Below are 22315 nucleotides of genomic sequence, written 5' to 3'. Positions count from 1 at the left end.
ACCAGTCACATCTCCCTGCATATTACAGCTTCAGGGCACCCTGGTGGAACCAACGTGTGTGTGTGTGGATGTCAGCGGGCTTTACAAGGGCTCCTCCTGTGGTGTTACTCATTACTGAGCGGAGAAACTAGTGCTTGTGACTTTTACGCCAGATGATTTGAACACACACACACACACAAATGCACACATACACACACTTTCTGCTGATATTCAAGAAGCAATTAAGCTCTTCTCAGCACTGCTTCCTAACTTGATATCCTCAGTATTACCTGAACTTCTCATCACTGTGGGTCAAACACACACACACACACACACACACACACACACACACAAACGTGTTTGTTTTTCTGTTATGGTAGGGATTTTCTACTGACGTCTATTGTTTTATACTGAGCTAATAATGTTTTCTCCTTATCCTACCCTTAAACCCCACAGTGATCCTTTAAATACATTAAATGTTACAAAATAAGTAAAAATAAATTATATTAAAATATTAAAATGAACTTTAAATGAAAAAATTATTTAAAATTACCCACAGTATGCACTGTTGAATTGTATTTATTTATATAAATTATTTTTTATTATTATTTCAAAATGCATTTTAATATTTATATAATTTATATTTTCATTTATAATTTATATTTTACTTATATAAAACTATCAAAATAAATTTTAAATAAAATAATAATTAAAAATAATAACAAACCTACATTCCGTACTTTATATCTATATATTCTATCAAAAATAAATAATTATAATTTCACACAGAGCTTATAATAATAAAAACGATTACAAAAAAAAAGATTTAAAAAAATAATTACAAATTACCGACAGTATGTAGAGGAGGCCTATTATCTCTATTAAAATGATGTGAAATGAGTTACATGCTGAGATTTGATATTTGGGGTTAGAAGTTACATCACCAACTATGAGCAATACCAACAGTACTAATGCTCATCTTAGAAAACAACACTAAAAGTGCACAAACTACGTAAATACAAAGGACAAACCAACCTTGCAGAAAGCAGAACAGCAGCACCGGATCCACACACAGTGCAGGTTCGAGACAAACACCCGTAGGGTCAAGTGTCCAGAGCATTCATTGCAACTCTACAAACACACTCACATCAGCGTCCTTGAAAACACATGAGCAGTGAAATGAAAAATAAAGTGGAAAAACAAAAAGCAGGTGATATACTTCCAAAGCAGCCTGCTCTTCGGTGGTTCGTCAGCTGGCATCAAGAACATCGGTACCCTGTGGCAAACAGGGCGAGGCAGGACCACTGAGGCAGAACGAAGGTTGTATGTGTTTTTCAGAGCATAACGGAGGTCATGGGGTGCCAGGCTGAGCTGTGTAGGTTATGATCAGTGTCAGCATCTGTGTGCGGTGTGTGTTTGTGTGTTTTCACACTCCAGGGGCCAGAGTTGATCAAGTAAAATGCTTCCAGGGCCAGCAGGGGGGATGGTAGCGTTCCATTAGGAGTTGAGTTGCGGGCACATTTGCCCTGATCTATCATTAGCCTGACAGGCAAGACTAATCAAGTCCCGCACATACAAATGAAGATCTCCCCCTGTGGCCCTCTGAAGTCTCTGGGCACGAGAGCGCGTGTGCTGCCATGCATTTAACACCGTACTGCTGTTGCCTAATCTCACTGGTCAACTGCATGTCAACTAATGCTAGAAAGAACACATGCAGTCACAGGCAGATAAGTCAAAGCACTTTATCATAAATAGCTTTCGTTAAAGCTGAAGCATGTCATTTCTGCTCCACTACCACACAGACTTCAAAACAGACTTCCCAAACATGCCCCAGCTGCCATTGTTCTGCAAACAGGTAGTCCTGGCCTAAATTCACAACATTTCACAACACACAAGACCTAAAAATGTCTCTGCACATTAGGGTATAGGATAGAAGAAAGTATTTTAACCTTGAAAACAAATCAGCTGTTTGTCATTAACGAACATATTTAATGTTTATCAGATCAGCAGTACATGTAAATTGAACAAATTAATATAATATTATTAATACAAAATTATATTATTATTGTTGTTATAATATTTTATATGTGTTGTATATAGTAAATATTGTAAATAAGATTTATATGATATATATATTAAAATATATAAAACTACAGCCCGACCGATATGGGTTTTTTGGGGGCCGATGCAGATACCGATATTAGGGAGTACAAAAAGACCGATACCGATATATCGTCCGATATTCTTTATGTGTAGGCTATATTATAGTACAGTATAGTCAAAAGTTTGGACACACTTCCCATTCGTGTGTCCAAACTTTTGACTGGTAATAATTAATAATATTTTTTTTCACAAGGTCTGTGTTGTGTATTTTCTGGTAATCAAATGAACATGCAGAACATTCGTATTTAAATCGTCTTTTTGCACTTTAATATTCACAGACAATATATATATATGTACTGACCTGTTTTTTATTTATTCATCAAAAATAAGACAAATTCCATGAAATTCCGCGTTATACAGTAAATTCCGTTTTTATGACTGGATTCCGCAATTCCGTCCATGTTTTCTGCATCGCGGAAATCATACGGCCCTACTAATGTAGCAAACGAGTATGGTAAGCTCATTGTGAGAGTAAAATATGGGGACATTGTTGTTTATTTACTTAGCATTGAGTCTCTCCAACTAGGTGACAACGTAACGTTAAATCACCATTCAACAGACTCAAGCCACCACCGCACTGCCGTCTATTGGACTGCAGAAAGATACTAACTTTTCAACGTTTTTTCAACGCTTTGCTACGTTACTGACTGTACTGACAAACTATGCTGACACCGTGTCTGCACCGCAACAGAACGCGACAAAGCGACCGAGGCATCAGTTTACTGCATCCAGTGTAAACAACATCACTGATTATAATGGGTTCTATTCTACACCGGACGTGCGCCGCGCAATGTGATGTCACTGATGTGATAAGCATGGGTTCTGGGCCGCAGCGCGGCCAGTATAAACACCAGCATTGACAGTGGCCGCGATCAGCTCCGGTGGCCGTAACACAGGCTTTAATGCGCCGCAGACGCTGCCGTGATGCGCAGATCAGCTCTAGTCTCTAACGTCACTGAATCTGGTGTTAAAAATGAACCATGCATTCATCATATCATCATGCAAAACTAAGAATTAGAATCATTTAGGCATGAGCCGATTACCGGTTTCAAGGTATACCGCGATTTCGCAGTTTCAAAACCGCTAATATTTTCCGTCCGTTCCTGCGGTATGCGCTGTTTTTCATGTCTCCTCAAAGACTGAAAGTGTAGGAATCCTTCAGGTTGAGTGCAGTGTAGAGAGTAAAGGCCCGGGTATACTTCACTTTCCGCGTTCCGTTCCATCTCACGCACGGACGAGCTCGACACAGGTGCAGTACCACCTACTTGACTTGCGCTCTGTCTCAACTTTCACCTTGTGCATGCGCTGTTGTACGCGGACCATCCGCGCGGTCTCAAAAAATTGCCTGCACGCGGATGGGGTGCGCGGCTGTCCGCGAGCCCTCCTGATGAGCAGAGGAGGACGGCCGAAGTATACTTTGGCCTTAACACGACCCTCCTCCTCCTGTTGGTGCGAGCGAGCGGTCAGTCACGTGTGTGTATGACGGCCAAACTTAAGGAGCTGCCCCTGGAACTTACGCGATCGGCAATCGGCCGTTTTTTGTCTTATTGCAAACAACTCTTCTCTGTTCTGGACTTGCACAAATTGCGTTGCAATGTAATCGTTTTCCAAAATGTAATTTATGTGAAAATATGAAGTCTGTAAACACCCGTTAACACAGGCCAGAGACGTTGAAGACGGACGCACAGAGAAAAATACTGTAGCAGGCAGATCACTCACTGCTCATTATGCACAAACTATTGGAAGAAAATAGTAGAAAATAGCCATAGTTCACTGACAAGCTAGGTGATATCACGTTCATAATCGAATGCGATTCATCTGCGAGTATGAATGCGATATTGCCTAATTGCAAGTGGGAAGCTCTGTTTCGGGGATTACGTCTCTTTATATCAGGCAACCCAGATGTGTTCCTCTGCGGCCAGATTAAACCTTGTTGTAGTCTATATATTATACTCTATTCATTATTTTGTAACATTATACACTATTCCATTCAGTATAATTTTTATTATTTTTTTGGGAAAGAAATTATAGAAATTTATACTTTTATTTAGCAAGGATGCTTAAAATTGATCAAAAGTGATGATAAAGGCATTTATAATGTTACAAAAGATTTCTATTTCAGATAAATAGTGCTCATATCGATATCGGAATTATATCGTATCGACCGAAATTAAGAAATATATCGTGATATCAATTTTGGCCATATCGTCCAGCCCTACCCAGCCCTACTGTTCACAACATTACAAAGTAAGAACAATTTGAAGTCATGATCTTTAAATTATTTAAAGTTTATTTAATGTATTTAATACTGCTTAATATGATGTTTAATAAATTACGACTTAAGCAAATCAGGCTGAAATAATTGAAGCTGTTTTGTCAACTTAATTAAATTACTTTCCATGTTTGCCTGTACAGATTTTTTTTATTTTACTTATTTATTTATTTTTCAGATTTACATTTTCATTTATCAATACAAATGTTTTTTTTTTCTTTGTATACTTCCTTATTTGTTATGTTTCATGGCAGACCAGGACAAATTCTCCTTTTTTTTAATTTTATGGCTGTGCTTTAAAAAATACTGAAACCCCATCATTCAATATGCTTACAGACAGTAAGCCCTGTAAGAGTAAATGCAGCCTAGCGTGCTTGGGTCGCGGGTTTTTAACTGTTAGATTGGTGCCGTGCGAATGCGTGACTCGCTGGCGTGCAACATGTCATTAGCGTACGAGATCCACTTTCCCTTGTCACACTCCCTGTGCACTGTTGACAGTCTGAGGCTGAAACCAGGCGACACTTCGAGTAAACTCAATTAGTCTCCCCGCCATTATGACACGCATCAAAAATAAAAGAAAATATTTACATAGTGTCTGCCGTGGACCAATTACACGCTGGTATGGGGGAAGGGGGAGAGCGGCATTAGCATATAATTTGCATGAAACTTTAACTTGTTTTTAACAGGTGACATTTTGATGTAACTTGCACACGACAGGAGCAAAAGCGCAAGTTTATGAGGGTTTGTGTGTGTCATTGCAGATTTACACGTCCTTTCCAATAAATTAAAGCAGTCTGTGATCAGGGACATTAGAGGGAAAGTGGAGGGACACATAAAACTCATCAGCTTGACTCATGAATATTATTGGGGACGTGATATTAGCACAGTAATCCAATGAAAAAGTGCTAACCATAGTCAAATTGAGGTTTTTTACTTGGTTGTAGTCCCAAAAATCAAATTTGTGACCCTGGACCACAAAACCAGTCTTAAGTCGCAGGGGTATATTTGTAGCAATAGCCAAAAATACATTGAATGGGTCAAAATTATCGATTTTTCTTTTATGCCAAAAAATATTAGGATATTAAGTAAAGACGGGACATCTGAATCGATACCCAGCCCTAATTTGGACAACTTTAAAGGCGATTTTGTCAATATTTAGATTTTTTTGCACCCTCAAATTCCAGCTTATTTATTCAGCTTTCAGATGATGTATAAATCTCAATTTCGAAAAACTGACACTTAAGACTGGTTTTGTGGTCCAGGGTCACATTTGTGAATTCTTGCATTCCATAATTCCATCATAACGCATCATAAGTATCGTGGATATTACAATAAACAAGCAGAAAATCCCACTTTTCTTTACAACTAATCTCAATGCTGTCTAGGCAAAACAATTGAGATATCGAAGAGATCTCATTTTTGTTTTTTCTTTCTTGGCTAACTCTATCTGTACTTTATGACAGACCGTCACTGCATTCACCAGCAAGAACAAATGATATATTAAATATAATGGGTTATAGCTTTATGACAGTCATCCAGCGATATTGCAATGTACAGCTGACACATCAAACACAGAACTAATAATAAAGCTCTGAGACTACGATACTGACTCTGCTCATAAAGAGAGGACATCCACACACACACTGTCTGCAGAAATAGTGTCCTTGATACAATGTTACAATTGCATTAATGAATATAGTGTGGGATCAAGCACACATACAAGGACAACAGACTTTTATAATGTCACTTTGTCATTTATGAGCTGCGACGAGGGACATACAATATAGGTTTTATTAAAGGTTTATATAAAATTCTGCCCAACACTAAATTTCTGCAGAGAGGCCCGCTGTCTTGCATGCAAAACCTGTGCAAAAATCACCACCACACTGCTAGAGTGTAGTGAGTGGCTGCCAGTGCGTTATGTCATTGCTAAGATGTTCTGAATGGTTTCTAGTTTGTTTTTATGTTGTTGCTAGGGTGTTTTCAATGGTGCATGTTCAAATCTGGCTTTCCAGCATTGCTGAATCTGCAGTGCCAAATAAAAAACGTGATGAGATAAAAACAAAAAGACTTCTACATGCCGACTCTTATGGGAATCAAAAACATACAGCACAATCAGTGTAGTCTGATTCATGAACAAATTACTCTTATGAACAAATCTTTCAAGTGAATCAAAAACATATAGTGCAGGGTTCCACAAATCTGGCCCACGAGATCTACTTTCCTGCAGAGTTTAGCTCCAACCCTGATCAAACTCACCTACCTGTGATTTTCTAATGATCCTGAAGACATTGATTAGCTTGCTCAGGTTTGTTTGATTAGGTTTTGAGCTAAACTCTGCAGGAAAGTGGATCTCGTGGGCCAGATTTGAGGATCCCTGATATAGTGTGACCAAGTTCAACTTTTCAACAACAGCAAAAAAAGACACTTAAAAGCCAAATCTTGAAAGTGATTCAAACAAATACTGTACAGCCAGTTTGGTCTGATACACCAAATCTCTTAAGCAAGTCAAAAACACACTGCACATCCAATGTAGTCTGATTCACAAGAAAATGAACTGTATGAGTCAAATCAAAAGTGAATCAAAACAAAGCATAACTAGCGGAGTATAATTCACAAACAAATGACTCTTATGCAGGGATATTATCGTGAAACTATTAAAACATTTCTGTTCATTGAAATAAAAGCTGAATTTTACATCTATAAATAATAGATGTAAAATTTCAAACATGAATTAGAAATGTTGCTTGGCAACTAACTGAAACAGTTTAAGAAGTAATATTATGCTTATGTCACATGAAAGGTTTAAACAGATTGATGTTTTCCTCTTTATCCCCTCCCCCTGCCTGCCTTCTCATTCACTTTATATCCTCTGCTTTTTCATATAACATATTTACAGTCCCGATAGGAGTTAGCCATTATAGCAGCTGGAAGCCTGGCGTGCTAAAGCTTCATCAAATAAACCGCAGGTATGAAAAGACAATAATGATGATAAATCAAGTAATGGCTGGGGGGTATTGACCAGACGCAGGTGCACACGAGGCCTGTGAAAGAAAGAGAAGAGATAGATGATACGGTGGATAGAGACAGAATGCAGGTCTGATGGGGGCAAATTAGGGCTAATGGTATTTTAGTTTTCTTTCCCACCTGATTCTATTTGTCCATGATTCTATTTCACTGGACAGTATAACTTACCCTTGGTCTCTAATAGACTGCATGGAGAGCTGAGAGCAATAGCGCACCAGGCAAGAAATGTACATTCCTGGAATATCAAGTTTTTCTAGGCATCTATTAACCAAACTGATCATTTCAAGGGAATTACTGATCATTGATCCAACTGAGCAAAATCTGTCAATATTTGTTAGCACTCTGGAAAGGGTTGGATTTTTTAAATTATTTCAGTTTTTTTTAACACCACTATCACCTCCTATTGGTTGGACTAACAGATAGTCACACCCCAAACTCATGCCATTGGTTGAGCTAGAATGACTGTGTCAGACTGACACGTTTCATAGAAGACCGCCAGTATAAGGAATTTTATTTTATTTTATTTTTTAACTTTTTATCATTATAAGCATTTTTGAGGGAAATCAACCTGCTAATTGCTTACATATCTGAATATTTAGCTAGGGATAGTAGAAAGTATTCTTTCATGTGTTTATTTTTTAATCTTTTCCAAAGCATTAAAAAAAGTTTAATACAACTGCAAAATAATACATATCTTCCCCTACTTTAACCTCTCCACAAAAATAATTATTAAAATATACATAAAAAATAAACAAAATATAACAAATATATACATTTACAAATAAACATGATATCCATTTCAAGAAAATGACAACAAACATAGGTTAAGAGCATTTATCATAAACTTACATTCGTGGTTTGCACGTGCAATATTACACCTATATATGACTAGAAAGTATTTTAACCTAAAAAAAACTACAACTTTCACTGTTAACTACTAAAATCTGGTGTATTTGATTCTAAGATATTTATATTTTTATTTTTTTAATTACAAATTGGATCATATTTTCTCTCAAACACAAGTGGGTTGCTACAACAACTCCAAAGAGAAAGGAAAAATTGAAATCGCATCATATGACCCCTTTAAAATAAAAAGCAGTTCATGTACATTAAAAATACAATCAGATAGTAAAATCTGTGTTGGAGATGTGTATTATTGCTAGTGAGAAATAGACATGTCTGTGATACTAAATTAACTCTAAATGAAACTTAACTTAAAAACAAAGATTGGTGGATAAATGGGTCAGTGCATTGGCATGTTTGGTTTGATGAAACACAAAGGCATGATTTCCTGCTAACTAAACTAAGCAAAAAAAAAAGTCAAAATGCTGTCAGGATCCTGCCAATCAACACGGCACAATCAAATATTGTATTTGGGGATTTGCAGGGAGCACTGAGTAGAGGGTGGAAACAGCAAAACACCAGCAGCATTCATCATAGTCTGCCATCTTCATGCTGATAAAGAAAATTAATAGCTTTAGCAGGCTTCTTAACCAGGGAGTACAAAACAACCCCCTGCAAATACTTTCAAAACCATTTAAAATCACTTTCAAACATACTGCCAACTCTTTTTGCCATTTTACAAAATCTTTCACATATAACCTAAGATATAAAATATAAATATAAAAGAGAAAGTTGAAAACTAGTTCACCTTCAAAACTCAAAGACCCTGAGATATGGATCACTCCCATTAATAGCCCTAACATGTTGGTTGCTTTTAGATTGTGTGCACTGGTATACAGAAATACAAGGTTTGACTCCAACATATTCAATGTGTATTTTTAGCTCCACCACAGCTTCGAAAATAAAATAGCTTTGCATAGTATATATTCAACTACACTCTAAAAAGACAGCATCTCGACAAGCCACATTCAAAGAAAAACTCTTTATTAAGCACTAAAAAAGACCTTGTGTTATGCAAAACACACTAGAGTTGTTACCTTGTGCTTAAGGTTAAACACAACCCCAAATAGAGTCCAAGCACTCAGAAAGATCTCATTTCAAACCCTGAGCAAACCTCCCAGATCAATGTCACTGTGTCCTTGAGTGAGTCAATGAATTCCCAGAGCCATTTCCAGGTACTTGCGTAAGGTCAAACTATTTGAGTAAAACCTTATATAAAACATATATATATATATATATATATATATACACACACACACAAACTATATTTACTTAAAAAGAAAGAGAAATGGAAAAAACGTCTGGATTTCCAACGGATTTCCAAGTTCAACAGAACAAGGACCAGTGTTCCATGTAATTCCACCCAATTCCACAAACGGCCTAATGCTCTGCTATTTCAAATAATGATTTGGGTCAAAAGTCATAATTTTAATACTTCCCATTAGCGGTGATCAAGGCAAACTTTCTACACAAAGGAGCTCCTGTTGGGTTCTGGCATCTCGCTGTCATGTCGAAAGCGTAACTCATCCATCATTTTTACGATGGCTTTGGTTTTCACATAATTAATGACTGTCAACAGGACGTAAATGTGTGAAGATGAAAGAATGGGAAAACATTCAAATTAACACTGTCACTTTGAACAATGGTAAGCCGGAAAAGACGATTGCGTTCGCATTTGTGGGAGATGAAGTAGCCACCAGAAAATGAGAAAAGCTGAGCATTTATCTTAAAGCATAGGCAAAATCGATGTATGAACATCAGAGTACACCTTGAAAACAACACAATGCATCTGAAAGTCACACATTTTGCTGACATTTTTAATATTCATTTTAATATAATTATGTACAGATTCATGATTCAATGAGAATTCGGGGCGGCAGAGAATGACAGGATGAGCTATGGATGTATAATATTTAATGAGGATTTGAGCTAAAATGCACATAGTTTGATGTTCTTCGTTGTCTATTTTGTTGCTCACAATACATTTCAAACACTGCAAAAGAGTGTACATCACTTTCCTTTTCTCATTTAAAAGCCTTTTACTATAGCCTCCCTTCATTCTCTAACACATGGCTCTAGTGGATGACCTTTTCACAACGTCTAAATAATGCACCAAAGCGTGAATCCACTCCAGCAAATCGCCATTAACCACACCAATTAAAAGCATTTTTAATCTTCCACTGGGGAACAAAGCCTGCCTCTCGAATAGCCAAAGTATGTGTTGGATGTCCACCACAGCCCTTAAAGGTTAATGGTGTCTCTGAGGAAGGAAATGTAAGGAGAATGAATGCGTGTGGGGTCTTGTTACTCATCTCTCCCTTCCCTTAACTTCTGACAGAGCCCTAACATAAGACCCGTCCAGTTCATTATGTTTGGGTCACTGTGCTCAGCAAATATTCCTGCCCTTGCTATTTTCCTTGTCATGTTTTCTTGCACTTGCTCCTTTGTTTATACAAGGAATTAAAGTCAACATGATCCAGCAGTCACAACTTCTGCAATATGACATATTTCAGAGTGAAGTAGGTTATTATATTAGGAAAATATATGCAGCAAAGTGTGGCCATTTTGATAAAGGATTAAAAAGGTAAGTTCTTGCAAATACGAAACCTGGAGGGTTGAACAACAGGTGGATGAAAAAGTCAAGCAACAGCAGCTGTTTTTAGACACCGAGAAGCAGCATGAGTGAAACAATGACAGTAAAACAAACCGCAGTACAAAAGCACAGAACTTTCAGCGTGTAGCTGGATGAGCCAATTAATGGTACTTCATCTCATTACATTTGCCCACACGTTTCCTTCTGCGGATCAACTGCGTGGTGTGGGGCAAAATGTGGTAGATTATCGGGTTTCTAATGGCTAATGAAGGGGATAGCTAAGGTTGTTCATTTGTTATCTTTTTTATTAGCTTGACAAGATTTATTGTGTGTGCATACCAAAAGTGAAAGTGAAAAGTGAAAGTTATGTGTAGCCAAGTATGGTATCCCATACTCGGAATTTGTGCTCTGCATTTATCGCATCCAAGTGCACACAGCAGTGAGTAGTGAACACACACGCCCGGAGCAGTGGGCAGCCATTTTTGCTGCGGTGCCCGGGGAGCAATTGGGGGTTCGGTGCCTTGCTCAAGGGTCTCACCTCAGTCATGGTATTAAAGGGGTCATATGATGCTTTTTTAAAGATCATTATTTTGTGTATTTGGTGTAACAGAATATGTTGACATGCTTTAATGTTCAAAAAACACATTATTTTTCAAATACTGTACATTATTGTATGGTTTTAGGGGGGCGTGGCAGAGTCTTAACTTTGATAAAGAATATCTCTTTGGTTTTGAGACTTTAGTCTTTGCAACTTCAGGGATCTTATCTATGCACAATCAGCTTGTAACACTCCAAAGAGAAAGGAAAACTTGAAATCGCATCATATGACCCCTTTAAGGGTGGAAGAGAGCACTGTACATTCCCTCCCCCCACCTACAATTCCTGCCGGTACCGAGACTCGAACCCGTGACCTTTGGGTTACAAGTCTAACTCTCTAACCATTAGGCCATGACTAATGTGATGTTAAAAAATTAAAATCTCGATTTTTTTTCAGAATGTTTGACCGATTCTCGATTTTTTAAGATTTTTAACTAGTCAACTTGAAAATGTAACTACAACATGATTCAAGTAACTTTGTCTTTACTAACCCTCTAGTTAAAGAAAATTATATTCCAAGTGCAGCACACATGAAGTTGTCAAAAAATTTCAAAAGTCATAATTCAAATTCAAAATGACTGAAGGTATAACACCTGTAGACTATTATTAACAATAAATGTTCTGTAAAAACAACAGCAGCTTTCAGCCTGTCACCATGATGCAAGCATGAAGTATCAGACATACAGTAGAAGTTCTTTACAGGTTTTTTTATTCGGTTACGCTGCTTTTCCATTGTTTTTTCTGTGTAAACATGGATGTGTTTGACTGTTGCGCTCGCGTCTCTTGCAGTGTCTCATGCATGAAACGCCATTCTAAAAACACTGCGCTCAAGTTAAAAGAAGTTCACTCCCATCTTCTTGCATGTTTTACCTATTCCACTGCCCGCATCGCATCTTTGTCAACACAAAAGCGCACTCCGTGTGAATGGCGCTTGGCGCTATATTTATGGTTCTTGTCCTTCACAGAGCGCGTCACACGTGAGCGGTTAATCACGTGTGCCGACATGCGGTTGGATCGTTCTTTTCTCTTTACTGGTATCACCGGCATATTGTCAAAGTGTCTAATTCTAACATTTGGTAATATTTCTATTACAAATCGCGATTCCTCGATTTATAAAAAAAAACATTAAATTCGAATTAATCGATCAAATCGGGAAAACCGCCCAGCCCTATCAGGATGGTTGGCTAGTTGGCAACAATCAACTAGTAGGTTAATGAGTTTGATTAGTATGTTTGTTTGCATTTTCTTTCAATACTTTTTTTATATATTCATTCATGAATTTAATTTAAATATTTAATACATATGTCCTTAATACATACACACACACACACACACACACATATATATATATATATATATATACATTCTTTTGCAATAAAATCTTTTCATAAATAAATATAAATAAACACACACAAAAGAAGTTGCACACTCGTTCATGATGCAAGTCTGTGTGACCTTTAGCACATTAAACTTAGCGCAGACCCTAAGATCTTCATTAGTCAGCTACTAAACTGAGAGATAAACCCTCGTTCAAAGTGATAAATGAAGAAACAGCTGGATTTTGTATAATTACCACATAAAGAAATGAACAGCCGGACCAAAATGGGGTTCTTCAACACCTTTCCAATGCTATTCAAATTAAGATTCGCTTACAACCACATGCAATCTGTCTTCATAATAACGAATTTAATTATCAATTAATCAAATCTAAACTCACATTCAAGACACTCTCCATCTCAATCCAATTAGACTGAATTTTTATTGATGGATTCATTGATGGCAATTACCGCGTGTATGCATGTTTCTTTGGGTTTGTTCCTCTCCATGAGAGACCTGTAGAGTAAACAGAAGGACAGGATATTTCTCAATGCTATCCATATGATGTTTGCTCAGCTCTCCAAATCTGCACCGTCTGAATCATTCTGCCAACACCTTCCTCTTTCTCTCTCTCATCCACCTCTTGAATAACCCTCTGCCAGAAAACCTTAGCCTCATCCTCTTTATCTCAACCCCTCCATCCCTCATTCCCTCTCTGAGGAACATCTATGCCCGATTCAATTCAATCCTGCTTACAAACAGTGAGTTTCTGCTGTGATCAAGTCCTCCTGGGAAGTTCGTACTTACAAGCTCAGAAGTCATAAATGCAATGTGCATTTTTTTCCCTTTTACCCTTACTGACAAACAAAGAAAGCTTTTTAGCACTACTGCAACAAAATAAAGAGCAAATGATGCTCATCATCAGATTTGTAATTGATGCATTATCTGTGCATTTCATGATGCTGTTAAGAATGATGGCAAATGTAGTTTGTTCACACAAGCCTGGCGCCTCATAAACCGGCTAAATGACTAGTGGCAAGCTTTATTGCTGTTCTTCATCAGCAGTACAACACACAAAACGCATACAAACTATATTATACAACAAACATTTACAATAACAACTTATTATTATAACCAATAACAATTTATTTATGCCATTGTTATTTAATTGACACACTGTAAACACAGATGCAAAACATAACTGTATGACTTTTTGTCATGTCGTTCAGCATATAAAATACGATCATGACTTGAATGTAGCATTACAGCCCTGCTAGAAGTGTAACAACATATTACTTTGTCACCACTGGTTACATAAATATATTTAGAAAACAAATAGTTCATGTCCTGAATGCTGATTGGTCAATATAACACTCCAAGTATTGTAAAAACCCAATATAGTAACAACTGTGACAAAAACTGTAATTGAAGGAAGAGGAAGGATGGTAATACATTTGCTTAATAAAATAATGCTTTAATGAAAACGTTTTACTTTTATTCGCAATAAAACATTCAAGGCCTTACTTTATTGTAAATGTAGACATTGCATATACCTCACTATGTGTATATCCACAATACAGCACAGAATCATGTACTTAGTTAATTGCATAATAATTGTTAATAAAAACCAACAGTTCCAGCTCTGAAATAAGCCAATCTGTGACAGGACATCACTTACTGCACCAGGTCCATTTTTCAAAGCTCATTGACTAATAATAAACGGAAGCAGTTCCGGGGTAATGACATATGAGGTCAGCTTTGCGCATGCGCCGCTCTGAAGTGACGCACGCGGAGAGATCGATACAAAACAACGGTCACTAATTAGAAGTACAAAACAAGGATTTGTAAAGAAGAATGTTGGAGGATTTCGATATAAGCCAAGAGGAGACTTGTTTTCCTTTGTTAAAGTAAGGAAACTTTGCTTCTTTTGATCCTGTAAACAAACGTTGGTTTTCACGAGACTCACCGGCGCATGCGCAACGCTGAACTCATACGTCATGCTCCCGGAACTGCTTGCGTTTTACAACAGTGAGTGCAAGCTAGATTCAAGTGATCATTACGTTTTGAATATGGATATTTTTCTTACAAAAACGCATCGATTCGCTTAGTGTTGTCAAAAGACCCGGTATTTCGGTACTAAAAAAATGTAAAACACAGCCTAATTTTCATTTTTGGGTGAACTAACCCTTTAACTATAGTAAAATCATAAAGCATCTTTTGTTTTCTTTCCTCCCATCTTTTATGGTTTGGTCTAAATGGGAACCTCTTAGCATGCTTTCTTTGAAACATTTACAGCCGTGAATAGAAATCCATCCCCTGCTTGTGTGCTCAGGACAGAGAGGTATAAGGTGTCACATTCAAATGAGTCCCTCGCTGTTTTTGTCAAAAGCTCTTTATTGCTCTATTGATTCTGAGAGCATTACGATGACAGCGCTGAACGGAGACTGACAGTGATTTGATGGGGCATCAAATGAGCCTGTGTCTCTTTAATGACGCTGTAATTGAGCCTCACATGCTACAGCAACAAAACAGCTCAATCTCCAACCCACAAAGAGGTGAATAAAAAGAACGTCAGGCCAGATAGTTAATTCCATCCAGAAATATTTTAAGCAAGTGCCGGAATTTATTAAATGTTGAGCAGTTGCAAAGTGATTCGTATTTCAAAACCCCTCATATGAGAGAATACTTCACATTGTGTCCTAATGCACAATGCAACTATATATAAAACACAATTCTCTCTCTCTTTCTCATTTTAATATATATCTTTAGCTGTAGTAGTTCTGTGGTACTTTTTTGTTGGGATTTTCTTTTTTCTCATTACAATTTCCTCTCTCTTCCTGTCTTCCTCTGTCTCTCTTTGGCATCGTCTCTTTTTTCTCCCACAGGAGCAGTGTCTCTTTCGACCTCTCTCTTTCTTTCTCCTCTTAAACTCTCATGAATCTTTCAGAGAGAATGTCTGTAAATCCGGCCATGCACACACAGTAGAAGAAAAAAAATTACTTTTTTATCACACATTAAATCCCCTGACACCCTGGACATCAGAGAGGGCCCTTCTGCCCATCCAGAATGAATATGACCCTGCTGGAGAGACAGAGTCACATGCTTAATTAATTTAACGTCAGTGACATTATATGAAACCTATCCAAGAAAAAGAAGCATGCCAAACCAGAGAAAAAAATATATACATTTATAATTAGGTAGGCTGGAACCTCATTGTATCCATCTGGAATGAATTAAAGACGGAGTTAAAAATTGGAATTTAAAGAGTCTCTATATGACAGGTGGTTGAGAAAAGAGGGTTTGGTGACCAGCAAAAAATAATAATAATAACTTGCACTGATGAATCATTCACAGTAAGACCAAGAACATGCATTAGGAAAGTAAATGGGGTCAGTTTTCATGTCATGTTGAATGTTGAATTAAAACATGATTTTATGTGTAAAATTAAGAGGATTTGGTGAAAAGCTGAAAAGGAAAGTCGTTTCAGAGGCTGAACAAATTATAATATTATTTTGATGAAATATTACATAGACCAACCAATAAACGTTCACAGTTGTGCAGTAAGTGTACTGTAAATAAGGTAATTTTTTTTATTTCATGTTGACTTTAAGGAGCTATTTAAGGAATTTGATTTAGTAAAATGAAATTATATACAGTATATTTATAGTTTTTTTTAATGGTACTTTCTCAATAGCCATGATTCACTTTCACTCAGGGCATAAAATTAATACTCCCCAAGTGCCAAATGAGAGTAAAAATCGGCTTTGGCGAGTATATGAAACTGTGTCAGTCGCCAGATGGCCGGTAACATTTTTATAAATTCTAACAGTGCAATGTCGTGAGAACATAAACATGAACAAATGTGACCGACGCTCCGTACAGTTGACGGGTCAGTGTTGCTTAATCACAAAAGTTTATGCCTTTACAATGTAAATATGCAAGAGCTAGAACACACGAAAGGACACGCGTTACTCTCGCGCTGTGTGGTAAGTTTAAACATCTGAAACCCCGGCCTGAAAGCCGCGGCTTGAGCTCTGCTTCCTTCCTGCGCTTGAACAGACAAATTCACACAAAATTATTTTTAAAAATGCCCGTCTCGGTAAGTATCCTAGTAAAATAGTTAGTTCTTAAGTGAACATGAACAGCTGAGAAAGAAACCAGACACGAACCGCACGCGACGCAATGCGTCAAAAGACAATAGAACCCATTATAATCAGTGATATTGTCTCACTGGATGCGGCGCAGCGCGACACGACAAATCCCAGAAAGTAAACAGATTCCCATTCTATTTCTGAAATAGTCCAAGCAACGGCCGTTTTGTCGCATCCAGTGTTGACAACTTCCAGCTGTTGTGGTGCTGACACGGTGTTAAATTGATAGACACAGAATTCCAATAATCCTACTGTTGTCTGCGATTTTAATGCTGATCAAAGAAAATAGGACAAAGAAAGAAAAAAAAATCACTCACTGCTCTTGAATTAAAAAAATTATATAAAGACTATAGTGTTATTTGATTAGCAAAATTTATAAAAATTTCTGTAGGCTACCTGAAAATCACTGTTACCTGCCTGAAATGCACCATTTCCATTTGTATCTTTGTTGTATAGTAGGCTATGTTGTGCTATAGCTTGTAATTTGATTTGCTCTCATTTTACAACTGACTATTTACTAGTCTTTAAAAATGTAGACTATTAAATTTATATTGGTTAAGCTAGTAGTTTTAGTATTGAAACTGGAATCAAGGACTGTGATTTTTTTTTGCTATTATCTAAAATTTTGGTGTCATAACTGCCTGTTTTTTTTTTTGTTTTTTGTTTTCCGTGGCTGGTAAAAAATATTTCTGGCCAGTAAATTTCCTTAAGTCACCGGCCATTGGCAGGTCTGGCAAAAAGTTAGTTTTTGGCCCTGCTTTCACTGTACAAGAAAGCAACTTTGTTTTTGACAAACATGTCTTTTACAGGGGAATATGTGGTTTGAGGAACATCAAATAGATGAAGAGGGCAAACTTTCCCTTTTTTAGGTGAACTATCCCTTTACACACTGACTAGCCTCAGAGGTGTAAAGTATTGGAGTAAATGTAATTACTGTACTTGAGTATATTTTCGGATACTTTGTAGTTGTACTGAGTATCAAAGATATGAACAACTTTTACTCTTTACTTCACTACATTTTTGAATGAGTATCTTGTTAAGCTTGTTAGCCCCCTGTGTGTATATATAGCCCTAGTTTTTCTTTAGTTCCTTTTGAGTTGTTGAATGTAATGGTTGTCTGCTTGCCAGTCATTCTGTTCTTTGTTCCCTTTGGTTTTTGGCTTATTATTTGTTCTAGTATCTGTACTTTTACTCAAGTATGGTTTTTAGGTACTCTTTACACCTCTGACTAGCCTCCTCAGACATTAAACATGGCTGCTCCAGAGGTTTTCGCTCTCTGTACAGTACGAGGAGGAGACGTCTCATTTATAGTGGACCTGGCCCGCACTCCAGTATTGAGCTGTCATTTAGTCAGCCAAATAGAATAAGTGGGGAGGATTAGACCAGCACAGTCATGCAGATAACACCTCTGACAGTCTTCCTTTCTCTCTCGCTCTCACTCGAATACTAAACAGGCCACTGAGTGACAGCTTGTCAGAGGGCAAGAGTGGAGCACTGAAACCTGGCAACCCAAGAGCAGGGCGATAACAAGCAGGTCAAAGAAAACAATTATGGCCCTGGTTCAGCGCTTCATTTCTCCCTGATTTCTCGCATTGTTATTCCACCCCCTCAGACAGGCTCTCCATCTCGGTCTAGAGCGGCAATCACAACAAAAGAGGAAACCGTCACAGTAAGGCAACTCATTTTGTTTCCATACATGTTGCGACGGAGTGAGGCTTTCAGACTCGCCTGCTCATTTAGCCCTGCCAGCCTCAGCAAGAATTCAGTCATGCTACATGTGGCGGTTACTCTCAATGAAGTTTAAAAGTCTTTTTCTTTCCCTTTAAGTTTCGTTCGCCATTCATTCCCACTTTACTCAAGGGTTTTTACAACTCTTTACTCTTGTTTGACTAGGAGAGAGATGGAGTTATAGCATGGGCGGCCATTAGACATGGGTGAAGTGTCTTATTCAAGGGCTCAAACAAAGTAGTCGGAGAAGGAATGAGCATTCTGTTCATTATAAGGAGCTTTTACCCACTGGACCGTGTGTTCAAGGCTCATCTCTGCCATTTCTAATGTGTGTAAATCAGAGTGTTGGCAAACATTCAAAAAGATAACACATCGAGGAATTAGACAGTGTTGGTGTGGACATAATAGTGCATCTTAATTAAGGAAAATTTTCAATCAATTCCATTTTTAAGAAAAATCTTGGCAAATACAATCAACATGAAATTTCTTAATACACGTTCCTGGTCTTATTGGTGACATTCTAAAATAACTTTACGTCGGTGCCTAAAAAGTATCGAACTCGATACCCAGCCCTAGCTACAAGGGTTAAATGCATACAAATAAGTGAATGCAATAAGTGAATCCTTCAACTACAGAAGTAAACACTCATAGAAGCACAGTCTGACCTTCAGAAAGACATAGCGAAGGAAAAGATGAACAGAAAATATTAGAAAAGAAACAACAGTAGGGAAAAAGCAGTATATATGAATTCCTAAATGCCTCATGCTCAAGGACATTAGAATTAATCTAGAAGCCCAAAGAAACACATACACTGAGTGAACTGGATTATCCAGAAGCCTGGCAGTTTCTGGATTAGCTATTAGACTGGCAGTGTGCGGAGGATAAGAGACTTCACTGAGCTACAAATGAGTAGCTGTCAGAGAGCAGGAGACAAATCCACAGCTCCCTCAGGGTATATGATCTCTCATTAGTTTTAATTAATCATTCTTATTAATAATAGGCATCTCCTCGCAACCTCAATGAAATTAAAACTTCTGCCAGGCAAATAAAAAAAACGATGTGTCTGAGTTAGATAAACTAAACTGGCCTCGCAATAAATTATCATGCCGCTGCTAAAACATACGGGGCCTGGGGATAAATTTACATGGGTGGGCCGCCCTACCACCAGGCTCCAGTGAGTAAATTTGGGCTATATCACAGGAACATAGAGGGCCCTCATCATCACAGAACCCGGAACCTTTAAGTATGCTTTTTGATACAACTGAATTATTTATTTTGTTCAGTAAACCCTTTTTGTCGTATAAATGGTTAAGTCAAACAGCCTAAAATAATTAAAAACTAGATTATAGAAAGAAAGCACCATTCTCAAGCAAGCTTATGTTATCATTAACAAAAAGAGTGGCAAAAAGCACAATGGTAATATGATGATATTCTTTGAAGTACATTTAAATACTGTGGTAATGCCATGGAACTTGAATATAGAACCAAAAAATGCACTACTAGTCAAATGTTTGGACACGCTTTTCTTTTTTCTTGTTTCTCATGATCTTAAAAACATTTTGGTATAAAGGTTTCTGCTTAAATGCCTGAAATTACTTTTCAAGACAAAATATAATTACATTTTAATTTTTTTAATTTTTATTAAATTTTTTTAAATAGATAATTTTATATTTTTTATTTTATTTTTATTCATTTCTTTTTTATGGAAATGTTGGAGCGATGTGTGAAGAAAAAGCAGTCGGCAAGTGTCCAACACACATGGGAATTCTTCATTAGTGTTTACATATGAAATGTAACTTAAATAACATCATTTTCACTACAATAAATAACACTACAATATTGTATTGGTTGATTAAATGCCAAATGGAAATCTTTCAGTGGAATAACTGCCTCTTTTAAATCAATTATGGCACACTCATCCGCTTCGCCCATGTAGACCTACTGCACCAGTTGTGCACTAAAACCGCTTATAAATGAAGTAAACATCAATAAAGTATGAGAGATGTCCATCAATATGTGGATTAAATGTGATAGAGGCTTTATGCCCTGTTGGCCCTGAGGGTCTCAACAATAATGAAATTAGACAGTAATACCATAGTACTTTGATATATATCATGGTACTAAATGACCACCATACTCACATCCCATAAAATATAAATGCTACTTCAAAAAGAATACTACAGTAATACCATAGAACCACATCCAAAAAAAAGATGTACTTTTTTGTTAGTGTCTTTTTATGTTGATAGCCTTGCTTTCATTTCAAACGCAAACATATATAATTAAGTATCCCAGTCACAAAGTACTAATAGCTGTTTTAATTATGAGCGTACTAAGTAGGCTATGTATTATTGACGGAGTAAACTTTTCTTAATCCAGTCTGAGGTGTAATTTATAAATGTACAGCTTTGAGCCTAGAATAGCCTTAACATACAGTAATTTTAAATAGATTAAATATATAATAATATAATATAGCCTAGCCTAATAACAATACTTTAAGAGAAACCAGTCATCTTTCCGTTCAAAATGAGATACGCTTGGCTCCACAAGAAAAAACTGAGATAAATAACGATACAGATCAGTCATTAAAAGGTATGATTCGACTATAAAAAGTCACAAACGATAAATAAAGCAACAGTAGATCTTCTGGAATTCGTTTTCATCTAACATTAATGTTACATCTCCCGTCTGAACATCGGCATTAATAAACAAGATTTCAATTATTAAAGTTTCATCCCGTCTTGGGTTACGGCATTCAAAGCTCGCCAACCTCCGCAAAGTGTCTAAAAAGATACAGAACAGAATGCAAACTTGCCTGGAAAGAACTCTCCAAATGTGAGTTGAACCTGAAAAGCGAGCAGCAGAACGGCGAAGTAGTTCCTTTGGTCCATTCTCGCGGTCACTGCTTCACATAGTCGCTGTCCGTCCGCGCGCGAGAGAGCTGACGGTTTCCCGGCATTGGTGATGTAGCGCGCGCGACTCGAGCCGCCAGTCGACAGCTGTTTGATTGTTGGCTTTCTGTACTGCTACGACAGGGTGTGTGGGGAGGAGAGCGGGTGCGAATGAACGAGCTGAGGGTTCCAATATCCCCCGGGTCCTTAGACCTGCCTGCCAGCGCGTTCTGACACGAACTACAAGTGAAGTGAAGGTTTGCGTGCGACAGCGCGCGCTGAAGACGCTCTCTACGGTGCGCATTTGCGCCGTGACTAAAAGTAATTCTACACCCCTGAGCAATGAGTGAGGCAGGTTCCAGACCACTCTAGTTTCATTGTTTTCCACGGTGTTACATGCAGTACAGAGGCCCCAACTGTATTTGGACACTTAAAAATGTATAAATGCTGTGAGATTACATAAAATATCAAACCAAGTATTTCAAATATAGCACAAGAACACTTATCATGCTAAATATCTCACAAACATAAGTTTTAACTGTCAAAACAAAAGACAGATTGCAAAAACTAATACATAAATTATATGGAAACTTTCTGGTTGCCAAACCTTAGTAGAACATACCCATAGTTAAGGGCATGAACTACAGCTGTTTAAAGTAATAACAAATTAGAAAAGACTGTGTCCCAAAACTTA

At 37.4% G+C, this 22315-nt stretch overlaps 1 protein-coding gene across 1 annotated transcript in view; it reads right to left on the bottom strand.

The window, feature by feature from the left end:
- LOC107708049 (receptor-type tyrosine-protein phosphatase T-like) overlaps positions 1 to 21943 on the bottom strand; it is a 259431-nt gene extending 237488 nt beyond the window's left edge. The window contains exon 1 of the mRNA XM_016512197.1: positions 21546 to 21943. Coding sequence (XP_016367683.1) covers positions 21546 to 21621 — 76 coding nt within the window. The 5' untranslated portion in view covers positions 21622 to 21943. The remainder of the gene's footprint in view (positions 1 to 21545) is intronic.
- Between the last annotated feature and the right edge of the window lie 372 nt (positions 21944 to 22315).

The sequence above is a fragment of the Sinocyclocheilus rhinocerous genome, unplaced genomic scaffold (assembly GCF_001515625.1).
Source record: "Sinocyclocheilus rhinocerous isolate Xijiao unplaced genomic scaffold, SAMN03320098_v1.1 scaffold113, whole genome shotgun sequence".
Classification (NCBI taxonomy): Eukaryota; Metazoa; Chordata; class Actinopteri; order Cypriniformes; family Cyprinidae; genus Sinocyclocheilus; species Sinocyclocheilus rhinocerous.
Note: the sequence above shows the minus strand (reverse complement) of the source record. Positions and strands in the feature narration are given on the sequence as shown.